General features: G+C 35.4%; 1 protein-coding gene across 2 annotated transcripts in view; it reads left to right on the forward strand.

Moving 5' to 3' along the window:
• The window catches only part of CREB1 (cAMP responsive element binding protein 1), a 56,210-nt gene extending 41,498 nt beyond the window's left edge, over window positions 1-14,712 (forward strand). For both annotated transcript variants that reach the window (XM_021703243.2, XM_044913706.1), the window contains 2 exons: window positions 2,009-2,159; window positions 13,549-14,712. In XM_021703243.2, the coding sequence (XP_021558918.1) occupies window positions 2,009-2,159; window positions 13,549-13,693 (296 nt within the window). In that variant the 3' untranslated portion in view covers window positions 13,694-14,712. The remainder of the gene's footprint in view (window positions 1-2,008; window positions 2,160-13,548) is intronic.
• The last annotated feature ends 11,147 nt before the right edge of the window (window positions 14,713-25,859 follow it).

Below are 25,859 nucleotides of genomic sequence, written 5' to 3' on the forward strand. Positions count from 1 at the left end.
GAGAATTCAGAATTCACAATGTGGTAAATTCTTTGAAAGGTTAAAATTTTATAAACTCAGAAAAAGTAAGTATGATACTGTAAAACACTATGAAAATGTAGTTAATTTTTTTCATTATAGATAATGTTCTCCATGAACTCTTCCATTATTCCAGTTGGACCCAAATGTCATGGCATAAAAACAACTGTTTTCAGTTTTAAAAATACAACATCTTTAACACTTCTAGCATTTGGGGATAGGAGAAACAGGGTAGGTTACAGGGCAAAACAGTGAAGTCAGGAGTTAGGAAAGCTAGATTCTAGATCTAACTGCATAGATTTGCTATGTGATCTTGAGTAAGACTCACCTCTCTGGGCCTCATTTTTTTTTTTTTAATGTGTCAAATAAAGAGTTATACTAAATAACTGGTGAGAATCTCTGGAGGTTCTGGGTGCCTGGCTGGCTCAGTTGGTAGAGCATGTAACTCTTGATCTTCGGGTTTTGAGTTCAAGCCTCATGTTGGGTGTAGAGCCTACTTTAAAAAAAAAAAATTTTTTTTTTGAAGGTTCAAAATTCTGTTTCTCTGCTTTTTATTCAAAAGAAATTTACATCCTCATTTCTAAGATCATCATTTTTTATTTCAAATGAAAACAGTGTTCTGAAAATTCTTATACCAGTATGCAGGTCTCCTGGTCTGTAGAGAAAAAGTAGTAGTTAAATCCTTGATGAACTATAGAAATAGCTTTTTTTTCTGTGTTGTTTTATTTTTTTTATTTTCTTGCTTTAGGAATCTCTATGGATAGGAGTTGACCATTTTTCTTTGAATCCATTTGAATATTTTAAGAATATGATTTATGCCAGATTGAAATTTGCATATTGAGGAAATAATGTTAAAATCTGTATCTAAAAATATTTTTATTAATAAAAATATATTTTGCCTCTGTTAAATAATGACCATTATTACCCCTTCACCATGGATGATAATTTTTGAATAATCCTAAAACACCAACTAGAGAGTCATTTGTTTTTAAAGGCCCTAATGTATTTACAGAACATATTTTGTTACTAAACAAATAATATTTGAAGAAGATAATATTTTGCTTATTAATGGGAGTAAAACACCTTTTCACTTTACATGCAGGTACTCAAAAATTGTAAAGCAGGATGTCAGTGAATTTGAATTCTGAACGTCAGTTTGAAGATGGTAACATGTTTAGTATATAAATCTTTTCCACTCAAACTACACATTTTAATTGATATTAATAACAAATATGGATAATTTTATAAAGACCTTCAAATTCTCTCAGATAATGTTAGGTTCTTTATTCTTAGGAGGGCATATTACTAAGCTGTTTTTAGAAGCAGTTTGACAGATAATGATTGTGTTTCTTTTTACAAGTGATGGATCACTTAGAAAAATAAACTTCCATTTATTTAGCAATTAGCATTTACATTAAAACAAGTAATATAATTGGCATCAAGTGGTACACTTTTTCATACTTTCAGTTTTGTTTCAATTAGAAATTTATAATAGTTGACCATAATGCTTTATTTTCTCTCCCATTTCGCTATTTTATGAAAAATCATGGTCGTTTTTATGTCGTGGCAAGAGTCTACTTGAAATTTTTTAATATGAATTTACCAATATCAAAGGAAGACATTGAGGAGTATACTCTATCTAGGAAGATCATCCAAGCTGTGCCCTACTTATCTTTTAGACTTAAGGTTGGTAAGCATGTTAACAACAGAATAGAACTGCATTCCAATGAAACATAAATACAAGACCCGGCAGACATAGGTTAAGGCCTCTTTCACCCAAGTGTCTATACTAATAAATATATTAAATTGGAAATTATTTGTCAGTAATGACCCAAAAAGTGCTGATTTTTTCAGTGTTTTAGTTAGAATCATGTTCCTTTTTTTCCCTTCCAGTCCAAAATGTATGTTTAAATTGATGATTGACACACGTAGTTTTACCGAGTCACAGTGCTTCAGTGTCTTACGCCCTGTTCCCTGTTTTTCTTTTCAGCTGCCTCTGGAGATGTACAGACATACCAGATTCGCACAGCACCCACTAGCACCATTGCCCCTGGAGTTGTTATGGCATCCTCCCCAGCACTTCCTACACAACCTGCTGAAGAAGCAGCACGAAAGAGAGAGGTTCGCCTAATGAAGAACAGGTACATACGTTGCATTTACTTAGATTGTGGTAGGTCGGGTCATCTTCAGATTCTGTCAGACATGTGTCTTTTACTTCTTCTGATAATAGAATCTTTGCAATGAATTTTTTTCTGGTAGAATTGATGGATCTTGCTAAAAAAACTTTATTTAATAAGCTGCACTTATGAAGTGGCTAATGGGATTGTGGGTCAAGTCTTTATTATTTTAAGATTTTATTTATTTATTTGACAGAGAGAGACAGCGAGAGAGGGAATACAAGCAGGGGGAGCAGAGAGGGAGAATCAGGCCCCCCACTGAGCAGGGAGCCCAGTGGGGGGCTCAATCCCAGGACCCTGAGCCCAAGGCAGCTGCTTAACCAATTGAACCACCCAGGTGTCCCATGGGTCAATCTTTAATCATAGTTTTCTTTTGTGTAATTTCTCCATGGAAGATATAATACACAACTCTGCTATATTTTCACTATGCTCTAACAAGCTAGGTTATTTAAATATTGTTTCTTTTCATGAATAGTATTGTTCAAGAAGATCAAGAGTTTCAAGTATGTATATTAAATTAATATTAAGTTTATTTAAAATAAAGTAGATGTATAATGGCCAGTCCATGTTTTAATGAATATCATCTTTACTCAAAATCGACAATTTAACACCTAAAGATTCTTCAAAAACAGATTAAATCTAAGAATACCTTGTTCTTAGACAAAATCTTAAAATAGAGTTAGTCTTCAACAATGAAAGTGCTACACAACAAAATCTATGAAATGTGGGCAAAGTAATTCTCATGAAGCAAATTCACAGCTGTAAATGGTTTTGTCATCCAAAAAACCAGTAAGGGGCACCTGGGTGGCTGAGTTGGTTAAGCATCCGACTCTTGATCTTGGCTCAGGTCATGATCTCAGGGTTGTGAGATGGAGCCCCACATTGGGTTCCTCACTGGGTGTGGAGCCTGCTTAAGCTTTTCTCTCTTTCTCTTCCTCTCCCTTTGACCCTCCCCCCCAGAAAAGCCAATAAAATGTTTTTATTGTATTTACTTCAGTATTTTTATTTAATTTAGGATTTAAATATTTAGCTTAGGATTTAATGTAGAATGACTTAAGACAAACCATAGAAAATGAAAATAAAGATATATTAAAGATAAAATTTGAAATTGGTGAAAATATTCCTCTGTTCTTGACCCCAAGATTTTTCAAACACTGTGATAAAGTAAAAGAAATAGGGATTGAATTTAGACAGTCTGGATTCAAGTCCTGGATCTACTCTTTTTGCTGTGACTTTGGAAGAACATACTAACCCTCAAACCTCCATTTTCTTTGTAAAACGAGATACTGCCACCCATCCAAACGGCTATTCTGTGGGACAGATATTCCTCTCAAAGCACTTTATCTATAGTGCTGTATCAAAATGTTTGTTTTTATTAAGTTTCATGTTTCCACTCAGCTCAACAACCTCTTTTGTCCCTGAAATACTCCTAGCTGTTTTAGAGTGTCAGTAAATGACATCTAAGCTATGGGAAATGGCAGGACTTTTTCTGGGATATTAGGGAAAGAGTTGGAAATAAGCCAAGTGGCTTATTTTATTTGTGCTCCGTCAGTCTGAGATTTTCCTTAGGTGTTATAAACAGAAGCATCAAAAGCTGCATTCATTTAAATGTATTTTAAATACAAAATTTATTTTATAATTTAGATCTTTCCAGCTTCCAAATGTTTGTAAAGAAATGTTTAACCCTTTCTAAAATCAGAAGCAAGTCTGATTAGGAAGTCTTAAGTAAAGGCCAGGTTTTAAAACTTAAGACAGTAGCACTTACTAAAGAAACCAGTTCTAAGCAAGACACAGCAGAGCAATCAGATGGAAAATAAACTTTCTTGATTATAAAAACAGTAGAAGAACTTCATGTTGTGTCCATGTAGTTGGTTCTGTGGGACAAAAATGTTCCTTCCCCCCCCTTTTTTTTAAGATTTATCCATTTCAGAGAGAGAGTGCGAGTGGGGGGAAGGGCAGAGGGAGAGGATCTTCAAGCAGACTTCCCCAGTGAGCACGGAGCCCGACTCAGGGCTTGCTCCCATGACCTGAGCCGAAACCAAGTGGGTCACTCAGCCGACTGAGCCAGCCAGGCGCTCCAGAGACGTTTCCCCTTATACAGAAAAGACTAATTAGTGGGTGGGTGAGGAGGCAGCACCGTGGCTTCTTGTCTGCTCTGTTGTATGGAGCAGAGAGCTGCCCATTTATGAACACTTGTTCATTTGACTAGCAGACCAAATTTCTTTTTTCCATTATTTTTTTAGTTTATGTATCAACCCTTCCCCCCCCCAACCAAGTTAGGGCCATAGCTACAGTTCCTAACAACCTTTGCTGGTCTGAAATCTTCAGGGAAGCTACCTGATTTAGCATGGACTCTTTAATAAAAATACTTTTGCTTGGATTTAGTTTCATTATAAGGAAACTTCCCATTGACTCTCCTATAGTTCCCTTTTCCTTTTATTCCCACATTACTGCTGCTTCTACTTTTCCAACTTCCATTCATTAAAATCTGGCTTCTGTGCTCACCATAGCACTCTTACATCTTTAAAAGATACAGAGTCCCTCCCACTTGGCAATCTGGTATTCTCTTTTCATTTCATTATACTTTTTTTGTGTGTGTGAAATATTTGACACTTTTGACTTCTCATTCTCCTGAACTCTTCTTTGGTTTATTCACCCAGTTTTCTGACTACTTTTGAAGTTTTCCCTTGGAACGTTCAGTCGTACCCGTGTATTTCAGGCATCAACTATATGCTGATACCTTCTAATTCTATATTCTGGCTTTGACCTTTTTCCTGAGATACTATTTATTAAGGGCTAGTTTATGCTAGACATTGCACGTAGTTTCTTTACATACTTTATATTGCCTACAATGAGGTAGAAGCTTACCTCCACTTTACAGAGGAGCTATAGTTCAGAAAGAAGTTAAATATCTTGCCAAAGATCACACCTTTAAAGAAATTGGTACAGGGGTGCCTGGCTGGCTCAGTCAGTAGAGCATGTGACTCTTGATCTTGGGGTTGTGAGTTCAAGCCCCACATTGTGGAGATTGCTTAAAAATAAAATCTTTTAAATTTTTTTTTTAATTGGTAGCACTGAGATTTGAGCCTGTGTCTGTGCCAAAGCCCTATGGACATGTTAATTCTGAGATTTCAGTATGCAACTCTCTCCTGCTGTGCTTCTTAAACCAGAGCACATGACAGTGTGCTGGAGATAATGTAGCCCCAAGAGGTAAACATGGAATACTTTCCTCGAATGTTTATCTTGCTCAAAAATTAGGGAGAAGTAAATATTTTTAAGGTAAGAGATTTAAAAGAAATTCACACCAGCAGTGATTGCTTTGGGCTCTGTCCCCAGAATCCCCATTTTGGTTTCCTCTGCCATTAGGGGTACACTTCAGTGGAAAAGATAGGGGAGCGCTCTCCTCCTGAACATACTCACTAGGATGAATGTCCCTTATATGTACCTCAAACACAGCCATCTTAAATTGAACTTTGATGAAAATGTTATGATCCCCAAATTCTACACTGTCCAAATTATCATTTACTCAGAAATGAAGAGAAGTGATAAGCGGTCTAAAAGAAAGAATAGATGGTTGTTATATTAATTTTTGTTGCTGCAGTAACAACAGAAACCCCAAAATTTCAGTGTTTTAGAACAACAGAATTGCTTTCTCACATTACATTGGACAGCTGCAAGCCAGCTGCCGTGCCTCTCTTCCACTAGCTCCAGCTAGAGGAGGAGCACCTTTTTTGAGGCATGTCATTTTTGTAGCAAAGGAAAAAAGGCAGTGTTTTTTAAATCCTCTCCTTGATGGTGATGAACATCATGTCCACTTATGTACCATTGGCCAAAATACAGGCAAGGACAAGCTCAGTGTCATTGGAGCGGGAATGTATGCTCTTCCCACAGGGAGGAAGGAATAAAAAATTATGAAAGTAATGCAACCCACCATCCTTGTCTTATAATTTTAGAATGCAGGAGTATTTTAATAGATTTCCTAAAGGCAAAAGTAATAAACGTAAAGGTTAGGTAGGTTTGACTGTATGAAAATATAAAACCTCTGTTTAGCCAAGAGAAAGATAAAGTAGAAAAGCAAACAACAAACTAGAAACACTTAACAAGTTAGAAGACTAATGAGTTAAGGATATGAATAGGCAGATTCATAGAAACTTGGCTTCCCATTAAGTATAGTTTATTTACATGTTTGTTTAACTCTAGTGTACATTTAAAATAGTTACAGAGTTGCTAACTTGTATACCTGTGAGAAACAAATTTACCAAATACAATACAGTATTTATGTACAGTTCTTTTTTGTTTTTAGCCTTAAAGTACCAGTGAAAGGACTGTTTTCAAAGCTATTTAGGTCTGTTCTTTTTTCTCCACCCTCTTCAATAAGATTATATCACACGTTTGTAGTATGGTTAGATTCATCACCATCTTCATTCAATTCTGGGATTGCATGTACTTTTTATGCTGTATAGTTCTTTTAGTTTTGACAGATGTATGGTGCCATGTTTCTACCCCCACAGTGCCTTACAAAACAGTTACACCACCCTAGAACGAATTTCTTTGATACCCATGGTAGTCTGCTTCTGCCCCCTTTCCCAGACTCGAAGCCGCTGAACTGTTTTCTATCCTCAGGATTTTGCCTTTTCCAGAATCTCATATAATTGAAATCATACACTGTATGTAGCCTTTAGGATCTGGCTTCTTTCACTTAGCAAAATGCATTCAAGATTTATTGAGTGTTAATGGATCAGTAGTTGGTTTTATCCCTGGTATTCCATTGTACCCATATCTTGTGGTTTATCTGTTGACCTTGGTGTTCATCATAGTCTCCAGTTTTGGAGGGTTATGAATGAAGTTACTATAAATATATACAGGAGTTAATATGAACTTTCAGGTCACTTGAGTAAATACCTAGGAGTGGGCTGGCCAGGTAGGATGGTAAGTGTATATTTAGCTTTATAAGAAATTGCCAAATTGTTTTCCAAAGTGGCTATATCATTTGGCATTCCCACCAGCAATGTATGAGTTCCAGTTGGTCTGTATCAAGTGTTACAATTTATGTTTTACATTTAGGTCTATGATCCCTTTTGAATTAACTTTTGTATAAGGTGTGAGGTGTGTCATGGTTCATTTTTTGTGTATGGACATACATTTGTTTCGACACATTTGTTAAAAAGATTATCCTTTATTGAATTGCCATTGCACTTTTGTCAAAAATCATTTGACCATATTTGTGTGGGTCTGTTTCTGGCTACCTTGTTTAATGGGTCTTTGTGTTTATCCTTTAGCCAACACCATGCTGTTTTGACTACTGTAGCTTCCTAGTAAGTTTTGGAATTTAACAGTGTGAGTCCTCCAACTCTGCTCTTTTACAGAATTGTTTTGGCTGTTCTGGTTCCTTTGCATTTTCATTAAAATTTTAGAATTGGTTTGTTGATGTCTATAAGAAAGTTTTCTGGGATTTTGATTAGGGTTGTGTTGAGTTTTAAATCAAATTGAGGAGCATTAATATCTTAAAACAATAGAGTCTTCCATTGTATGAACACAGTGTACTTTCCATGTTTTAGCATATAGATCCTGCACGTTTTTTGTTAGATTTATACCTAAATACTTCTGGGGTTTTGGTTGTGATATTCTTGGGCAGTGCGGAGGACTGCTTAATAGGGATTTCATTCCTCATATTGAAAATTTGTGGTTTTTCTCTCTCTCACTTTTTTGGTTAGTCTGGCTAGAAGTTTAAAAATTATTAAAAACAGACTATGTGGATTTGACCCATGGGTCATAGATGGCTAAACCTGGTCTAACCCACATAAAAGACCAAACAGAATAAAAAACCAACACCTACCTAACTATATGCTGTTTGTAAGAATCTTACTTCAAATATCAAGCATAGTTAGAAGGAAAGGAGTAAAAAAGGATAGACCATGCAAATAGCAATCAGAAGGAAGCTGGAACATTGTCGGGGATAAAAAAAAGGACATTATATAATGTTTATAAAAGGATCATTTCTCTAAAAAGACATAGTAATTCTACATGTGTATGCTCCTAACAGCTTTAACATAAATGAGGCCAAAGCTGATGAAACAGAGAATTGAATAGTTGAGAACTTGAGGGCAGCCCTCTCAGGTCCCCTCCCTCTTCGGGAGCTTTGTACTATCACTTTACTATCGCTCAATAAACCTTGCTTTGCTGCCCACGAAAAAAAAAAAGAAAAAAGAAAAGAAAACTTCAGCATTCTTTTCTCAGTGATGACAGAAAATAAATATAGAGACAACCTGAAATACATAATCAACCAATTGTACCTAATGGCATTTTTATGACACTTATTAATTTAAGAGAATAGAAAGAACACAAAATATGTTCTTGGCCCATAAAGCATCCAGGAAAATCCCCAGTTGTGTGGAAATTAAGTAAGTATCAAACATTTAGGTCAAAAAGGAAGCCTCAAAGGAAATATCTTGAACTAAGTGCAAATTAAAATACGACAAAAACTTGTGGGAGCAGTTCGGTCAGTGCTTAGAGAGAAATTTATACCATTAAATACTTACGTTAGAAAACAAAGTCTTAAATCAATCATCTATGTCAGGAGTTAGCAAACTATACCTCATTTCTGTATTTTATAAATAAGGTTTTACTGGAACATAGCCATGGTCATTCAAAATATGTGCTATCCAAGGCTCCTTTCATGCTACAACAGCAGTAGTTGTGACAGAGCCCATTTGTTCTGAAAAGCCAAAAATATTTACCAAAAAAATGTTTGCCAACCTAACTTCCATCTTAAGAAACTAGAAAAAGAAGAGCAAATTAAAATCAATAGAACTGAAAAGAGAAAACCAATAGAGGAAAATCCGTGAAATGAAAAACTGGTTGTTTTTTAAAAAAAAGTACAATTGATAAACTTCTTTGAAGGTAAAAGAGAAAAAAATCAGGTAGTTTGGAATTATGGAGGATGCTGAAAATGGAGAGAATGTAAGAGTATCATAGAGACAAAGAATTAGTTCAGTGAATGGAGGAGGATGTTGAGACATTATGTGAAAGAACTTTTTTCTAAAAATATGCCTATCACATCAATTTCAGAATTTATAAGCCATCTGTTTGCATGAATGCTTAAAATCATAAAATCCTATTTCTGTACTGGAAGAAACATCAGTGGTCAATTTAATCTTCACACCATGTTGTCAGACCAATCCGCTGGGAGAGTCCTTTCATTTTCTTCCTTTTTTTTTTTTTAAATATTTAGCTAGAAATTTTTGAGAAGCTTTAAGTAGCATTCCCTAAGCTAAGGATTTCTTAAAATTTTTAAAGCCCATTTGTATTCTGTATCCAACTCCAAAATATAATAATGCTTTTATAAATATGAAAATGCTTGCCACCCCTCTGACCCATTAAGCAAAATTGGTGCTTTAGAATGACATTGTAGGTTTATTCCCTGATTTTTCATACTCCTTAATACAAACCTAACAGTCCTAGTTAAAGACATCTTGATTAGTCCTTTTTTAAAAAAAAAAAAACAGATGATGAAATAGTTCTTGCCCGGGACCTGTTGGAAGCTATACAACTAGTTAGTTTCAAAGCCAGGATCTAAACCCAAGATTTCTGATCCTCAGTTTAGAATTCTTGCTATTATATCATACTGTATTAAGTTTGTATCCAAAGTTGTTTATTATTTTTTTTTAAGATTTTATTTATTTAATTTGACAGAGAGAGAGAGAATAGGAACACAAGCAGGGGGAGTGGGAGAGGGAGAAGCAGGCTTCCCGCCGAGCTGGGAGCCCGATGTGGGGCTCGATTCCAGGATGGTGGGATCATGACCTGAGCCAAAGGCAGACACTTAACTGACTGAGCCACCCAGGTGCCCACAAAGTTGTTGTTTTTTTTTTTTCTCCAAAGTTGTTTATTTTAAACTGTGCCTAACTTCAGCATCATTCTGCAAGACGGTGTATTACTTGAAATTTATTTGGTGTTCCTCCAAAAAAGTATTGTATAGTCATACTCAGCTTGGAAGTTGCTAGTCAGAATTCCTCTCTGGAGAGAGTCTCAATTCACATTTAGTATATTTAAAGGATCGAAGGTCTTACATTAAAGAAATAAGTTAATTTTCTTAGTCTAGTGTTCCTTTTTTTTTTTTTCTTTTGAGAAACCTAATCTTTAACAACACTATAGCATACTGATTTTGCTAGAGCAAAATTAGGAGATACTAACCTATGGGGTCATATTAGTTTAACTTTTGGAAACTAGCATGTAGATAGAGCATTCATATGAGCACTTGTGGACTGTAAATTCTCAAATGATGGGGGAGAAAGGAAGGAAAACAAGATGACTCAGCCCTGAGTAAAAGTAGATTTGTAAGTGTGTACATACATCCTACTTGCTCTCTATATTGTTAGACTTCACTACATACAGAACATCCAGATTGACCTCGGAATCATTCCTACTGTGATCCTTTAGATCACTTGTGGCCTAATAGCATTTCTTGGCTTGTCATCTTCACTGTGCATTAGAATGTTGGACCATTTTTAATTCCTTCCAAAAAAAATTTTCACCAGTGGTACAGTGATGCAGTGGATTATATATTGTCCATATCTGTCATGGATAATACAACATTAGGTGCAGCTTTTTTTTTATTCCAAAAGTCAGCTTGCTTCTTTTTTCTGACTCAATAGGCTGTATGGGGATGAAGACATTAATGAAGGCATTAGAGTTATGTAGAAATAATTATAGCGAATACATACATAGCATTTACAAAATGCCAGCCACTATTTCATGCACTTCTTATATATTAATTCCTTTAATCCTCATAAAACTTTTGAGGTAGATAATATTTTCTCTGTTTTACAGTCAGGAAACTAAGGTTAAGTGATTTGCCTCCAGTCATATAATTGGTAAGAGGTAACCATTTAAACCTAAGAACCTGACACTGAAGTAACTAGTACTCTTAAGTGCCGCACTGTACTGCACTCTTGTAAATGAGTGATTGTAAGTTGCTGCTTTTTTCCATTTTTTAAAGATTTAGAACCTTTTGCTTTCACCTCTTAATGTTCACTCAGGAATAAGGACCTACTTTGTGCCAGTCCCTCAGCTAGTGACTTAGGATATAATATATGGTCCTTATTCATATAGAGCTAAAAAAGTTTACCAGTTTAGACTTTGTAGCTCACTAAAAAATATTTTTTATTCTTTTTTTTTTTTTTTAAGATTTTTATTTATTTATTTGACAGAGAGAGACACAGCGAGAGAGGGAACACAAGCAGGGGGAGTGGGAGAGGGAGAAACAGGCTTCCCACGGAGCGGGGAGCCCAATATGGGGCTCGATCCCAGGACCCTGGGATCATGACCTGAGCCGAAGGCAGCTGCTTAACAACTGAGCCACCCAGGCGCCCCAAAATATTTTTTATTCTTAATCTGCTAAATTTTTTAAAAAATAGTTTAATAGTTTTTAATTGTGGTAAAAAAAAATTTACCATCTTAACCATTTTTAAGTATACAGTTCAGTAGTGTTAAGTATATTCACATTGTTGTGCAACAGATCTCCAGAACTTTTCCTTGCAAAACTGGAACTTTTTTACCTTGAAAAACTGAAACTCTATTAAAAACAAATTCACTCATTTTCCCCTTCTGCAAGTCCTTAGCAATCACCATCTACTTTCTTTCTTATGAATTTGACTACTTTGGATACTTCATGTAAGTGGAATCATACAGTTGTCTTTTGTAGCTGGCTCATTTTGCTTATTAGCATTATGTCCTCAGGGTTCATCTGTGTTGTAGCATGGGATGAGATTTCCTTCTTTTTTTTTAAGGCTGAATAATATTCCTTGTATGTATACAAGGAATGTTTTAAAAATGTATCCATGTGTTGACGAATACTTGGGTTGCTTCTACATGTTGGCTATTGTGGATAATGCTGTTATGAACATAGGTATACACATATCTCTTCAATATCCTGTTCTATGTTCTTTGGATATATATCTAAAAGTTGGATTGCTGGATTATAGGGTAACTCTATTTTTAATTTTTTAAGGAATATAGTGTTTTCTGTGGTGGCGGGGCCATTTTACGGCCTGTGAACAGTGCACACGGTTCACATTTCTTCACATCCTGGTCAAAACTTAGTATTTTCTGTCTGGGTTTTGGCGGGGGGGTTGTTTTGTTTTTCATTTTGTCTTGGGTAAATATAGTAGCCATCCTAAAGGGTGTGAAGTGGTATCTCATCGTGGCTTTGATTTGCATTTCTCTAATAATTAGATTGGTGTTGAGCATCTTTTTATATGCTTGTTAGCCATTTATATATCTTCTTTGGAGAAATGTCTATTTAGGTCCTTTGCCCATTCTTTAATCGAGTTATTTTGTTAAGTTGTAAAAGTTCTTTGTATGTCCTAGATATTAAGTCCTATTAGATATATGATTTGCAGATATTTTCTACCATTTCATGGGTTCCCTTTTCACTCTGTTGATTGTGTCCCCTTTCATGAACAGAAGTTTTTAAGTTTGATGGGGCCCCATTTGTTTATTTTTGCTTTTGTTGTCTGCTGTTGGTGGCACAGCAAGAAACCACTGCCAGTCCAATGTCTTGAAGCTTTTCCCCTGTTTTCCTCTGAAGTTTTATAGTTTTAGGTCTTACATTTAGCTCTTTAATCCATTTTCAAGTAGTTTTTGTATATGGTATAAGGTAAGGATCCAACTTCATTCTCTTGCATGTGGATATACAGTTTTCTCAACATCATTTGTGGAAGAGACTCATGTTAGACTTTTTTTTAATGCCCTGAAATGATGAATTGATGATATTTTTCTATTTAATTTAGGATGTTTTTCACTCTGACATTTAGCCTTAGTATTTTCCTAGTTATTGATAGAATTTCAAGTTTTATAGGTGTGATACAGAACATATCAATAAACAGTGACATAATTTTTAAAAATTTTTTTTAAGATTTTATTTATTTGACAGAGAGAGACACACAGCGAGAGAGGAACACAAGCAGGGGGAGTGGGAGAGGGAGAAGCAGGCTTCCCGTGGAGCAGGGAGCCCGGTGCGGGGCTCAGTCCCAGGACCCTGGGACCGTGACCTGAGCTGAAGGCAGATGCTTAACGACTGAGCCACCCAGGCGCCCTGATAATTTTAAATTTTAAGTGATTCAGCTCTTTTCATTGTTTGTGGGGTTTTCACAATTGGGTTTGTGTTTTTTTCTTTTAATCAAAATTGTATATTAAAATTTTATGAGTCCGTCTCCAAGTTTTTTCAAATGCCTAATCTATAATATATTAAAATATTTGTTGCTTTGAGCTAAATATTTAGAAGTACTCTAGCCCAAAATAAATGATATAGAAATAAATGTTGCATAATTTTTCCTGTCCTTTTTGCTCATAGGGAAGCAGCACGAGAGTGTCGTAGAAAGAAGAAAGAATATGTGAAATGTTTAGAAAACAGAGTGGCAGTGCTTGAAAACCAAAATAAGACACTCATTGAGGAGCTAAAAGCACTTAAGGACCTTTACTGCCACAAATCAGATTAATTTGGGATTTAAATTTCACCTGTTACGGTGGAAAAGGACTGGCTTGGCCACAACAAGAAAGACAAAATAAACATTTTATTTTCTAAACATTTCTTTTTTTCTATGCGCAAAACTGCCTGAAAGCTACAGAATTTCATTCATTTGTGCTTTTGCATTAAACTGTGAATGTTCCAACACCTGCCTCCACTTCTCCCCTCAAGAAATTTTCAGCACCAGGAATCATGAAGAGACTTCTGCTTTTCATCCCCCTCCCTCTTCAAGAAGTAATCATTTGTTTACTTGTAAATTGATGGGGGAAATGAGGAAAAGAAAATTTTTTTAAAATGATTTCAAGGTTTGTGCTGAGCTCCTTGATTGCCTTAGGGACAGAATTACCCCAGCCTCTTGAGCTGAAGTAATGTGTGGGCCGCATGCATAAAGTAAGTAAGGTGCAATGAAGAAGTGTTGATTGCCAAATTGACATGTTTTCACATTTTCATTGTGAATTATGTAAAATTGTTAAGGAACATACCCTCTAAAAAAGAATTTTAGTATGGTGTTGAAGAAATTAAGAATGAATTCGGAGTGCTTTCTATGTACATTCTCTTCTTCAATACTGAAAACTTGTCCTTGGTTCTTAAAAACATTCTGTGTTAACTATAGCTCTTCCATAGGGCAGTTGTTGCTTCTTAATTCAGTTCTGTATGTGTTCAACATTTTTGAATACATTAAAAGAAGTAACCAACTGAATGAAAAAGCATGGTATTTTAATTTTAAATTAAATTGAAGTAAATAAAAGTACAAAGCTTGTTTTAGTTAGTACTAAATTCTTAGTAAAAAGATGCTCATTAGTAAACCAGCCCCTTGAGTTATATAACAAGGTTTTTAAATAAATGTTTTTGTCATCGCCTTCAGAAAATATTTATGTCACTCATTTACTTAAAAAGATATTTCTAATTAAACTGTTCACATTTGCACTTACATTATACCACCAACAGGAAAGCCTTCAAGATGTTAAATAAAACAAAATGATATATTTGTTTATAAAATGTAATGTGTTATAGAAAAATACTGATTTGAAATCTTTTCCATATTAACATACTTTAAGAGTATCTCTGGTGAAGTTTTTAATGAAAGAAGTTGTAAGGATATAGTTATAAAAAGTACAGTATTAGATGTACACAAGGAAGGCTATTTTCTTCAGACATATTTGAATGACTGCTGTACTACAATATTTGGATTGTCCTTCTTGCAAAACATTTTTTTGGTTTGTTTTCTCCTAAAAAGGATAGTTGTGCTTTAGCTTTCCAATATACTGTATAGCCTTTGTCATTCTGCAAAGGAACTACCTGTTTGAATCCCTGACTATAACAGTCTGTATTTATACGTATCATACATTGTTTCCAGTACTACTCCTAATTATTAATTACTCATCTTATTCACTAGGCTTGATAAATCTAAAAGTTACCCTTTAAAAGAAAAATAGGATTAAGGTGGATTTTAAAAATTGGAGACTGACATAATCTTAGATATAATTTCTCATTTGAGAAGGTTATTCCTTTTAAAAGAGGAGTATAGAAAATTAATGTTTTATATTTAGTCATGGGTTACTTTTAAACATTGTTTGTTAATATCTTAACAAAATATACAGTCATGGGTGTTATTGGGTCCATTTTGAAAAGTAAGATTTTTAATTAATATTTGTATATGGTATATTTTTGTTTGTAACAAACCATTGTCTTTTTTCAAGGGTGAACAGAGTTTATGAAGGAGCATCATTCTAAGAATTGAGTGATTGTAGTCTTATATTTGGACAATTCACCAGATTCTCAAGAAGGCTTTCAAACGGCTGTAAAGTTTGATGTTTATCCTGCTGAGCTAATGGGGAAAGTTGTAGCATAAAAATTATTTGTATACCAGCTTAGATATGTCATTTTCCAAACTTCAACAGAAACTAAGCAAAATCACAAGTCTGTTCACAAATTAGAATTCTTAATGAGTCAAAATGTTTTGAATGTCATAAACTTTATAAATGAAAATTGCCTAGTATTTAGCAAGTTGTATTCTCTAAAGTAAACCGTTTTCCAAAAGTTGAGGCATTCTGTTTAATTAGGAAAGTTGATGGTCCTCTTAGTCCCCGATAAATCAAGGCAGTCACATCCATATGAGCTGGTTGAATTTATAAGTTTTTATAAATACCAGGTCCTTTGTACCTTGAGGAAGATTGCACTGGTTTGAAGTCAGTTACTTCATGGTGAGATAAGAAATATATTCTGTTGCTAAATCTGTTTTAGACCCTTTAAGAGACTTGAAGATATTTCAGTTTATACAGATAGAAATTAAGCATCTTTTGTGCGGACTTTTTTTTTTTTTTTACAAGAATTGGAAAAAGGGTGTTTGTTTTTAAAAAAGCATGCAACTTTGAGAATCTTTATTAAGAAAATGACATAATTAAAAAAAAATCTTGTAGCCAAGAACTATAATATATGGCCACATTACCAGTAATAAATGTTTTTTCTCTTCATATTGGCCAAAAGGGAATGAAAACGTCATCATAGGAATCTGTACATATGCTACTGATTTGCCTAGAAAATAGCAAGTTTGGTATCGCTTACTTTGCAAATATAGGGCCATGTGGCACTTTTATCTATAGGACAGATTAACTCTAATAAAAATGAAGTGGGAGGGGTTTATTTTTGATATATTACTCTTATGAGTTTTCAAGCTTTGATAGTGTTTAACTGAAAAGTGGTTTAGAAAGGGCTAGATCCAATGTGTTCACATTATTAAAAAATTGATATCAGATATAATTTTAATTTCATTCTTTTCAAACTCAAGTACCATATTGGCAACCATCATATTGTCATAGGTGCTCTGTTCATTTAGATATTATGGGGGGGGAATGGCATTTGTATAATATATGTGTACATATATATAAATACATACAGTATATAATCTGAAGCTCTGAGAGCTCTTAAGTCAGGAATGCTGAGTATTATAGTATATTGAGGTCAGATGAAATTTTACATTTTTGTGTGTTCTATTGCATCCCTTTTAGTAGTTTCTTGGACTGCATTACTCCAGCACTCATTGATTTTTGTCTTCTGATTTTCTTCCAAGTATTTTTTTTTTTATTGTTAGTTTTCTTTGGCTTGATACTTTTACATATGTTACTAGTCACTTGAAAACTCCCCCACCCCTGAAGTATTTGGTTTTTATGCTTTGTCTCTGGCAGCTATAACAGTGGTAAGAACATTTTGAAGATAGCTTCTAAAAGGTACCACTGATTTTTCAAAACTCATCCTGGGGGAGGAATTTTGGTGTTTTCATTTGAGCAGGGATTTTGTCAGAAAATGTGTTTTGGATGGTAGGTCAGCAGCAGCGCTAGTGTCTGAAAGTGCACACCAGTCAGGCAGGCTGTGTGATCAGAGGTCATCTGGCTGAAGTTTCTCTCGGTCTCTCAGGCCTCATCCCTACTATCATTTTGACCACGTGGGGTGACATGTGGAATCATACAAAGGCTTAGGAAGAAACAACAAGTTTGTTTAAACCAGGATGCTTTTACTTACTTGAAGTGACTTCAATCTAGATTTCTTCTTGACGTTTTTTAAATGTTTTTAATTTTATGATCAGCTACAGTCAGCTACTAGCATAAATTGGTCTCTTTAATTTGAAGATCAAAAAGGCTGCTTCATTTTGCAGGATTAAATAAGGCTAATATGGTAAAGTTAAGATTTTGAATTAAAGTGGGTTATAAGAACAATAGTTACACACCTTTTCAGTTATTCCAAGAGGCTTTATTTTGTTGCCTTTGTGGCTCTGAAAACTTTCGGTATATTGTTTCCCATTGACCTAATACAAAAGTTGTATATTTATTTGGATTATATTTACATTGTATTCTTTGTAAATGTTTGGTGTAACTTGCACTTTTAAAAATGACCCAGTTGGGTATTAGCAACTTGAGAAGTTCCCTCATCAATTAATTGTCAACTGACTTTTTATGTCTTTCTCCTCTCTTCAAATCATGTGACTTTTTAAATGGAAACTTTTCATTAAAATATTTTAGCACCTAAAGGCTAGTCTTATAAATAGCTGTAAAAGAAAAATAACAGGAAATTAGATTTGACTAGCCCAGTTAATTAAAAGATGAGTTTGGACCCAATGTTAACTCTTTTTCATCATGGATAAAGACAGAAGGAAAAGCAACTCGAGTGAATAGATATTTATTTCCAACATTGATGTTGTCTGTAGGATATCAAGATATCCGTGAATTTGTCCAGAACAGTATTTTTCAGAGTAATTACTGTCCTGATGGAGACCACATGTAATCATTTGACTAAGGTTTTTTTCACTTTAAATTGGCTTTCTTAACATCAAAGAAATGCTGCCTAAATTTGACTGATGTCAGGTGAGAAGGGAGAAAGTGCCATGTGCTTTAGCAAGACTGTAGGTGAAGAGTTGGGGGATACGTTTGCTCACTCAATTGTACAAAGCACAACTAGAACTTTTGTTGGATGGTTTGCATACATCTTGAATACTTTTAATGTTGATATGTTGACTTTTTTAAGTTGACTGCACAGTCACTGTATGTACTTGGGAACTGGTTTCCTTGACTTTCTCGAATTGATGGCTAGGAGAGGCACTAATCCCTGAGGGGTTGAACATATCATGAAGCTGAGTCAGTATGGAAGAATTTCAAATAAATCAAACAGGGTGCTGAAGTTCCATCTGTCTCATATGCTTCTGATAAGTTCTTACTGATTAGTGAATGTAGCTTAAGCCTTTGTATGTGTCCTCAGGGGGCAGACAAACTTTAAGAGGGACCAGATAACGTTTGAATGGAGGGATTATATTTCAGGTGTTTTAGCTTGAAATTTATTTTTTAAAAAAATAAAAATAGAAAAAAAAAAATAGAACAAAGCCTGTGAAGCAAGATGATATTATAAACAGGCAGAGTTGTTTAGCACAGAGAGAAGATATTGACCTGTCTGCATTCTGGTACTGTGGGTGCAGGTCCTAGCTGGGCATAACATGATACATTTTTAATTATTCTCACCAGCAAGTAAAAGAAAAATGAACAATCTGTGGGAAATGTCTTTGAAAAGGGTCAAACAGTAGGAAATTCAGATTTTACCTACTTTATATAGGCATTATATGATACTTGCCTACAGAAGTATGGCATGTCCAAGCTTCTGTCTGAGGAGCATCTCAGAAATGTGAGTGTAAATCTGAGATAGTTTAAAAATTGGTAGGGAAGGAAGAAAATCCCTGCAGATAATAATCTTATGTTAGTTGGCCAAGTGAAATGATCTATCATTGTGTTGGGGAGGTTTTATTTTCTTATGTTTTTAAAATTGAATTGGTAAATGCTTTATAGACGTATTTTTATCCAGGTGCCACTCCAATTTGTGTATGTAATAAAATTATTTATATTAAAAGTGGGAAATAATTTGTCAACATTGTTCTGTGAGTATGGATTTATTAGGGGTGGCAAAGAAGAGTGCTAGTTAGCAGTTTTCCATGTAGAGTTGTCCCCAACTGATTTGTCCACATGTCAGTTGTCATCCCCACCCACAAAAGGAATTATTTCTAACCTAGATGTATCACTTGAAACTTTTTAGAAACAAAATAATCAGGGAAGTTTCTAGAGAGAAAGATGTTTTTGGTTTTTGTTTCAATTTTTCCTTGAGGATTGGGGTAAAGAATACCTCCCCCCCAAAACTATCAGCACAAAACAGGGTATTGATTTTTAACTCTGATGTTGCTATTGGAGTTGAATACTAAATAAATAACTATAATGAGGGAAATACATTTCTAAAAAAATTCCCTACATTCTAGAAACATCCCTGTTTTAATTTTTTTACCTAAATCTTTTTGTGCTCTGTGTAAAGAGAGAAAATGTACTGGGTTATAATGCATTTTATTAACACTATGTACATATTAGCTGCTTTGTGTTCAGAATGGTAGCAATTGCTTTGTATATTAAAGTGATCCTTGTGAATTTGTGAAATATTGTCATAAAGTGCTTTTTTCTTACTGTAATCTTTGTGGTATCAACTGTCATAATGCCCTTTTTACACACATTTATGTGCAGTCACATAAACATGCTTTTAAAAACTCTGTAAGTCTCTTTTTTTGGGGATGGGATCTCTGTTTTCTCTTTTACTACTAGTGTTAAGCTGTATTTTCTTGAACTTAGTTTTATTACTTTTGTTAAATGAGCAAAATTTATGTTAGAATATTTCACAAGCTTGTTGGCACAGCAACAGAAAACTAGTTTGAGCAACAAGAACATATTTTCAGTTATTTAATTTTACTGTATTCCTCATTTTTAGCACAAGATTTCTTTGTTCAGTAAGATTGAACAGTACCTATTTGAAGATTTGGAGTTGTTACCTCCCTATTGAGAAAACCAATGGGAGACATAGGACCAGCTGTCTCCAGTGTTATAAAATGCATGTTTGCACTGGCAGAACAATAAGAATAGATAACTTCTCGGGTCCCCTTGTAATTCTAAAGTTCTGTGATCATATAAAATGGAAGGAAATGGGAAGGGGTGTGGTTGATCTGCTCTTTGCTTAAAGCATAATAAAAGATTCTCTCCTGTTGATTCAATTTCTGAAAATAAGCAGTTGCATTTTTTCCAAAGTACTTTTTAAAAAATTACCATGACATGTTTATGAAGCTTGTTATACCTGCTATAGTATTGAAGGAATTACACGAATTTTATTATTTTTCTACAGAGCATGACCATATAAGTTATTCTGCAAACAGACATTTTTGAGAGTGAAAGGGTGATACTAATTAATAGGGACAAAAGGGGTAAACCAGGATTGTGCTGAGCAAATCAGGACCTATGGTCCCTCTCCTTGTAACCCATGTTGTTCAGGTTCATGTTGCTCCAATAAAAGCATAGAGTACCTATTTTCTCTTTATCCATACCTTTGTTGTCACTTGCTTATTTCACAAATACTTGAAGACACGCTTCTGGGCACTAAGAAGTCCCTGCCCTCAAGAAGCTGTCTAAGACACAGCAAAGAAACCATTCTAAAACGTTTATACAATTTTAGCTCTGTGCTACAAACTCCTATTTGTCATTTCCACTCAGATTGCAAAACAGAACTTCTAATTTCTCCTCTAAATCTGTTCATCCTTCAGCTGGCTTTTTCCATCTTATAAATGATGCCACTATTCCACTAAAATGCTTAAGGCAAAAACCCAGAAAAGCATTGCCTTAATCAGCGTTATCCTTTCATTGTGCATTTTAATTTCTCCACCTCTTATGCACATTGACCAAATTTGGGGCTTAGAATTCTCATGAGGGCCTAACAAGTGAAGAGGAAAGATATTTCCAGGCACTTGAATGCTATTTTTGTTTTTAATTGAGGTGCAATCTACATAACACAATTGACCATTTTTAAGTGAACAATTCAGTGGCATTTAGTGCCTTTACAATGTGCTAGCTACCACCACCTGTAGATCCAGTTCCAAAACATCATCACTCCAAAAGAAAAGCCTGTACCTATTAAAGAGTTACTCTCCATTTTCCCTTCCCTCCTGCCCCTGGCAGCCACCAATCTGCTTTCTGTTTCTATAGTTACCTATTCTGAATATTTCATATAAATAGAACCATATGTGACCTTTTGTGTCTGGCTTCTTTCACTAAGCATGTTTTTGAGTTTTCCTCCACACTAGCATTTACCAGTACTTCCTTTTTATGGCTGAATAATAATCCATTATATGTGCCACAGTTTATCCAATCATCCATTGATGAACATTCAGATATTTCTATTTTTTGGCTATTGTGCATAGTGCTGCTACGAACATTCATGTGCAAGTATTTGAGTCCCTGTCTTCAATTCTGTTGGATAGATACCTAGGAGTGGAATTGCTGGGCCATATGGTAACTATGTTTACTTTCTGAGGAACTGCCAAATTTCTCCCGAGCTGCCGCACCACTTTACACTCCTCCCAGTGATGTATGAGGGTTCCAATTTCTCTATGCCCTGGCCAACGTTTGTTACTTGTTTTTGTTTTAATTATACCCATCCTTATTGGTGTGAAGAGGTATCTCATTGTGGTTTTGACTTGCAACTCTTTAATGATTAATGATGTGGAGAATCGTTCATGGGTCTGTTGGTTATTTGTATGTCTTGGAGAAATACCTGTTCAAGTCCTTTGCTCATTTTTTAATGCTGTTTTTTGTTGTTAAGTTTTAGGAGTTCCTTACATAATTTTGGATACTAGACCCTTATCAGGTAATATGATTTGCAATTATTTCTCCCATTCTCTTAAGTTTTCTTTTCACTTTCTTGATAATGTCCTCATTTTTTCACTTCATTTCCTTAAGTAGTATGTACATTTGGTAAAAACTACAAATGGAGAAGCAGTTTCTTGTGTATCCTTTTAGTGACAATCTGTGCATGTACATGCAAATCAATGTCTATTCTCTCCTCTCCCCTTTTTACATAAATGGTACTTTTTCACTGAATGTGTCTTGACAGTTCTATTTCAGTATATGTACATCTGCCTCAGTCTTGCTAACTGGTGTGCAGTATCCCATTATATAGATATCTCATAGTTTATTTAGTAAGCACCCTCTTTTGTGGACATTTAGGTTGTGACTTTTGACTGTTATAGATACACACAAGTTAGTATAAATACAAGCTAGTTTATCTTTAGGATAGATACTGAAAAGTGGAAATTGTTACTTATTAAGTATGGTTGTATTCATATTTGGAGGTTGCTTCCTCGGCATTAAGAATCTGCTAAATTAATAAAAATATGTTATTAAGTATTTTTTATGTCAACTTTTATATATAGTCTATGTAATTTTTTTTTTTTTTTAGGAGTTAGAAGTAGCAGAACCAGCCTTGACACAAGGCTTTGTAGTAGGTAGGCCTTTCTTTTCACACCTCTTTCACAGGGTTTACCCTTCTAATCTTCCTCAGAAGCAATTGTTCTCAGCCAGGAAACAGTTTCTCAGCATGCCGGCTTTTCTAGTGTTAAATTTTAACACTTTGCTGGTTGTAGAAAGAAAAGCATAACATGACTTAAGAGTGGAAAGAAACTTCTGAGCTAACAAATACTGTTTTTAAAGTGACAAAAAAGAACTGAGGCCTGCCCTGCTTTCATGCAGTTCCTGTCAGTGTTAAGAGAAAGTCTCTTGTTTCCCAGAACAAGGTTCTCCATGCTCACAGCAATGTCTTGCCTCATTCTTGTTAAAGACCTTGAAAATGCTACTTCTGTCTAGGTAGAGGTTCTCGGGTAGCAGGAGAACTGTGACCACGTCTCTGACACTAAATCACATGACTATCTCACCAACTATGATGTCAGGCCCTAGGTCAAGGGCCTCTTACCAATACTGGTACATTAAAAAGTGATTTTTTAAATTACTTTAAAATTTTATTTTCTTGATTTAAAAATTGATAAATGCTTCAATCTATCAACCACCATAAACTAAAAGCATAGAGAGTAAATGGATTTAATACTAGAGGTGAATCTTTTTTTTTTTTAAGATTTTATTTATTCATTTGAGAGAGAATGAGATAGAGCATGAGAGGGGGGAGGGTCAGAAGGAGAAGCAGACTCCCCGCCCAGCAGGGAGGCCGATGCGGGACTGGATCCCCGGACTCCAGGATCACGACCTGAGCCACCCAGGTGCCCTAGAGGTGAATCTTTTATATAAGTTGATAATTTTGTTGAGAGTATGCTTTATTTTTTGATCTCTGTGATTATTTATTTATCCCTACCTTGGGCAAAGGAAAATAAAGCACAGAAATTAGGCAATAAGTAAACATTGATTTACCCTTTTGAAAACATTTGCCCTTTATGACGAGGGCACCTAACACTTGTCTTCTAGGAGCATAAATTGTATTTGGTAAGATAAAACATTCCAGACAATGTTGTTATTCTGCCCTGCATTTTCAATTTAGTGTTCAGTTAATTTAGATAAAGTGTTTTGATTAGAATTCTGATCCTTTTGTATGAAAGAATGTTCCACTAGAAACTAACCAAAGATAGTACCAGGGCTTCGGATAGATCTATCATGAATTAAAGCAAGATACCCTTAAGAAGTAATCCACTTAGAAGATGACAGTGTACTTTATAGTGGTGGTCTAAGAACCTGATGTCATACATACATATATTTTAACATAGCATCCGGGCACCAGTATTTGGCTTTAGTTGTGGGAAAAGTCACTGATACCCACTGGATAACTGTCTTAAGAATTCTAAGAAACTGAGCAATGTGAGAATCAAGGCTTAGTGTACAGTAGGTTTAAACTAGGTTTCTATCCTTGAGGATAAAACAAGCACACTTAGAATGCACGCTTATGGGATCAATTAATCCCTTAACATAAGAGAAAAATGTCACAACTTTACTGACATTTATAGTGGATACTGTGGCATACCATCCAGACATACCCTCTCTCCCCAACCCCTCACCCCCCCACCCCACCCCACCCCCGCACCGCCCGTGAAGCAGTCACTGCCCCAGCTTCTGAGAATGTTGGTTGATGGCCCTCAGCTGAGATTCTCTCCAGGTATTTTCTTCATCCTAAAGTCATGCCCCTCGGGTCAAATGACTAATCTCTTCTGCTGGGATATAAAGTCCCTCCCCCTTGCCTTAATATGGCCCAACTGCAGGGCCATCCCAGCTCTCAGTTCTCAGAGGACTTTCCTGACTGCATCCCAGCCCAACTTCTCCCTCCTTCCCAGTCTTGCTACTTTTACTCCCTCAGAGAGGTAGATCTGAAAGCATTCCCATTTAAACTTTGCATCCTAACCTCCATCTCTATTTCCCCAGGGAACTTAGCCTTTGACAACATTTGAAACCCAAAGCCAAAACAAACAAACAAACTTGATTTTTCACTGAAACAACCAAACTACTATTCCTGTTGAATTTTTCTTGCCTTTTATTTTCTTCTATTAAGACAAAAAAAATTACCTTTTTCTGATTCTTATTTTTTATGAACATGTAAAACCACCAATTAATGCTTGCTTCACTTGGTAGAGCATCCAGACATCCTGAAGCTCCCCACCCCCACCCCATCCCACCTGTCTCCATCCACACCCACAATCATTTTAATATCTGTTCTCCAAAATCAGGGATATTAAAGTAAAGGAGCTGAACTCCAATTAAAATACTTCCAATAACATACCTGAACGGGACTGGCCTTTCATTACAGTGTTGATGATACTGTACGGCTCCTTGTTTTCAAAGACCATCCATGTTCATGGCACATTACTGGCATTTTATGGATTTGCTAAGCTATGGATATTTCTATTTCATGTGCATTTATCAGAATTTTGTTGAACCAGTACATCACAGAATGCTCAGAATTTTTAATTCGTAATTCATCTTTATTAAAGTAAAACCTCTAAAATATATGTAGAAAATAATGTATTGGGTATTTTCACATCCAAGATAGTCATTGAAGATTAAGGGGAAGGAGGAGGTCTTATTTCTAATGTTTTACAAAGGAAATCTATCTCTAGTACCAAATACCATACTGAGATTATATAATATTCTTGTCACCTAAATTTGTTGAAGCTGTTAAGCTTGTACACTGCTAAAAAGTATGTGTGTGGCTTCATAAAGTCTGTCAAAGATAATCATAAAACAATGAAGCAATCATTTAACCCAAAGACCAGTCCCCTCTAAATGGAATGTATCTTTTTCATTCAACCAATATTTGGCTCTGAGTCACTGGCTACTGGGAGGCAGCCGGGGAAGAGGCACGATCGAGCAGTCCTGGCCCTCAAGAGGCTCCCCATCTTCTGGGGAATCCAGACATGGAGTAAGCACTTACAAGTACAGTATGGAAGGAGCTTCTCCTCCGGGGAGCTAACTTCCCATAAGGGGTGAGATTTAAAACCGTTTTCATTGTCACCCCATGCATTACAAAGAGGAGGGGAAAGCCTAGGCAAGAAATACAAGAACAACATTTGAGGAAAGGGAGTGCTAAGGGAAAACCTACAGCTTTTGAAGAAGACAGCCTGTGCACAGCACATGGAGGGCCGAGATTCTAGGGGTTTTCAAAAAGCAGCTAAAATTTTATTTTTACTTAATCCTTTATTTATATACCTAAATCAGAAATTAAGCCAAAAAGCATGAAATGAGACCTCCGAGAACTCATATCCTACTCTCAAATAGCCAAAACTATTTAAGACCTAAATGGGGCAG

This window comes from Neomonachus schauinslandi, chromosome 3 (assembly GCF_002201575.2).
Source record: "Neomonachus schauinslandi chromosome 3, ASM220157v2, whole genome shotgun sequence".
In the NCBI taxonomy this organism is placed as follows: domain Eukaryota; kingdom Metazoa; phylum Chordata; class Mammalia; order Carnivora; family Phocidae; genus Neomonachus; species Neomonachus schauinslandi.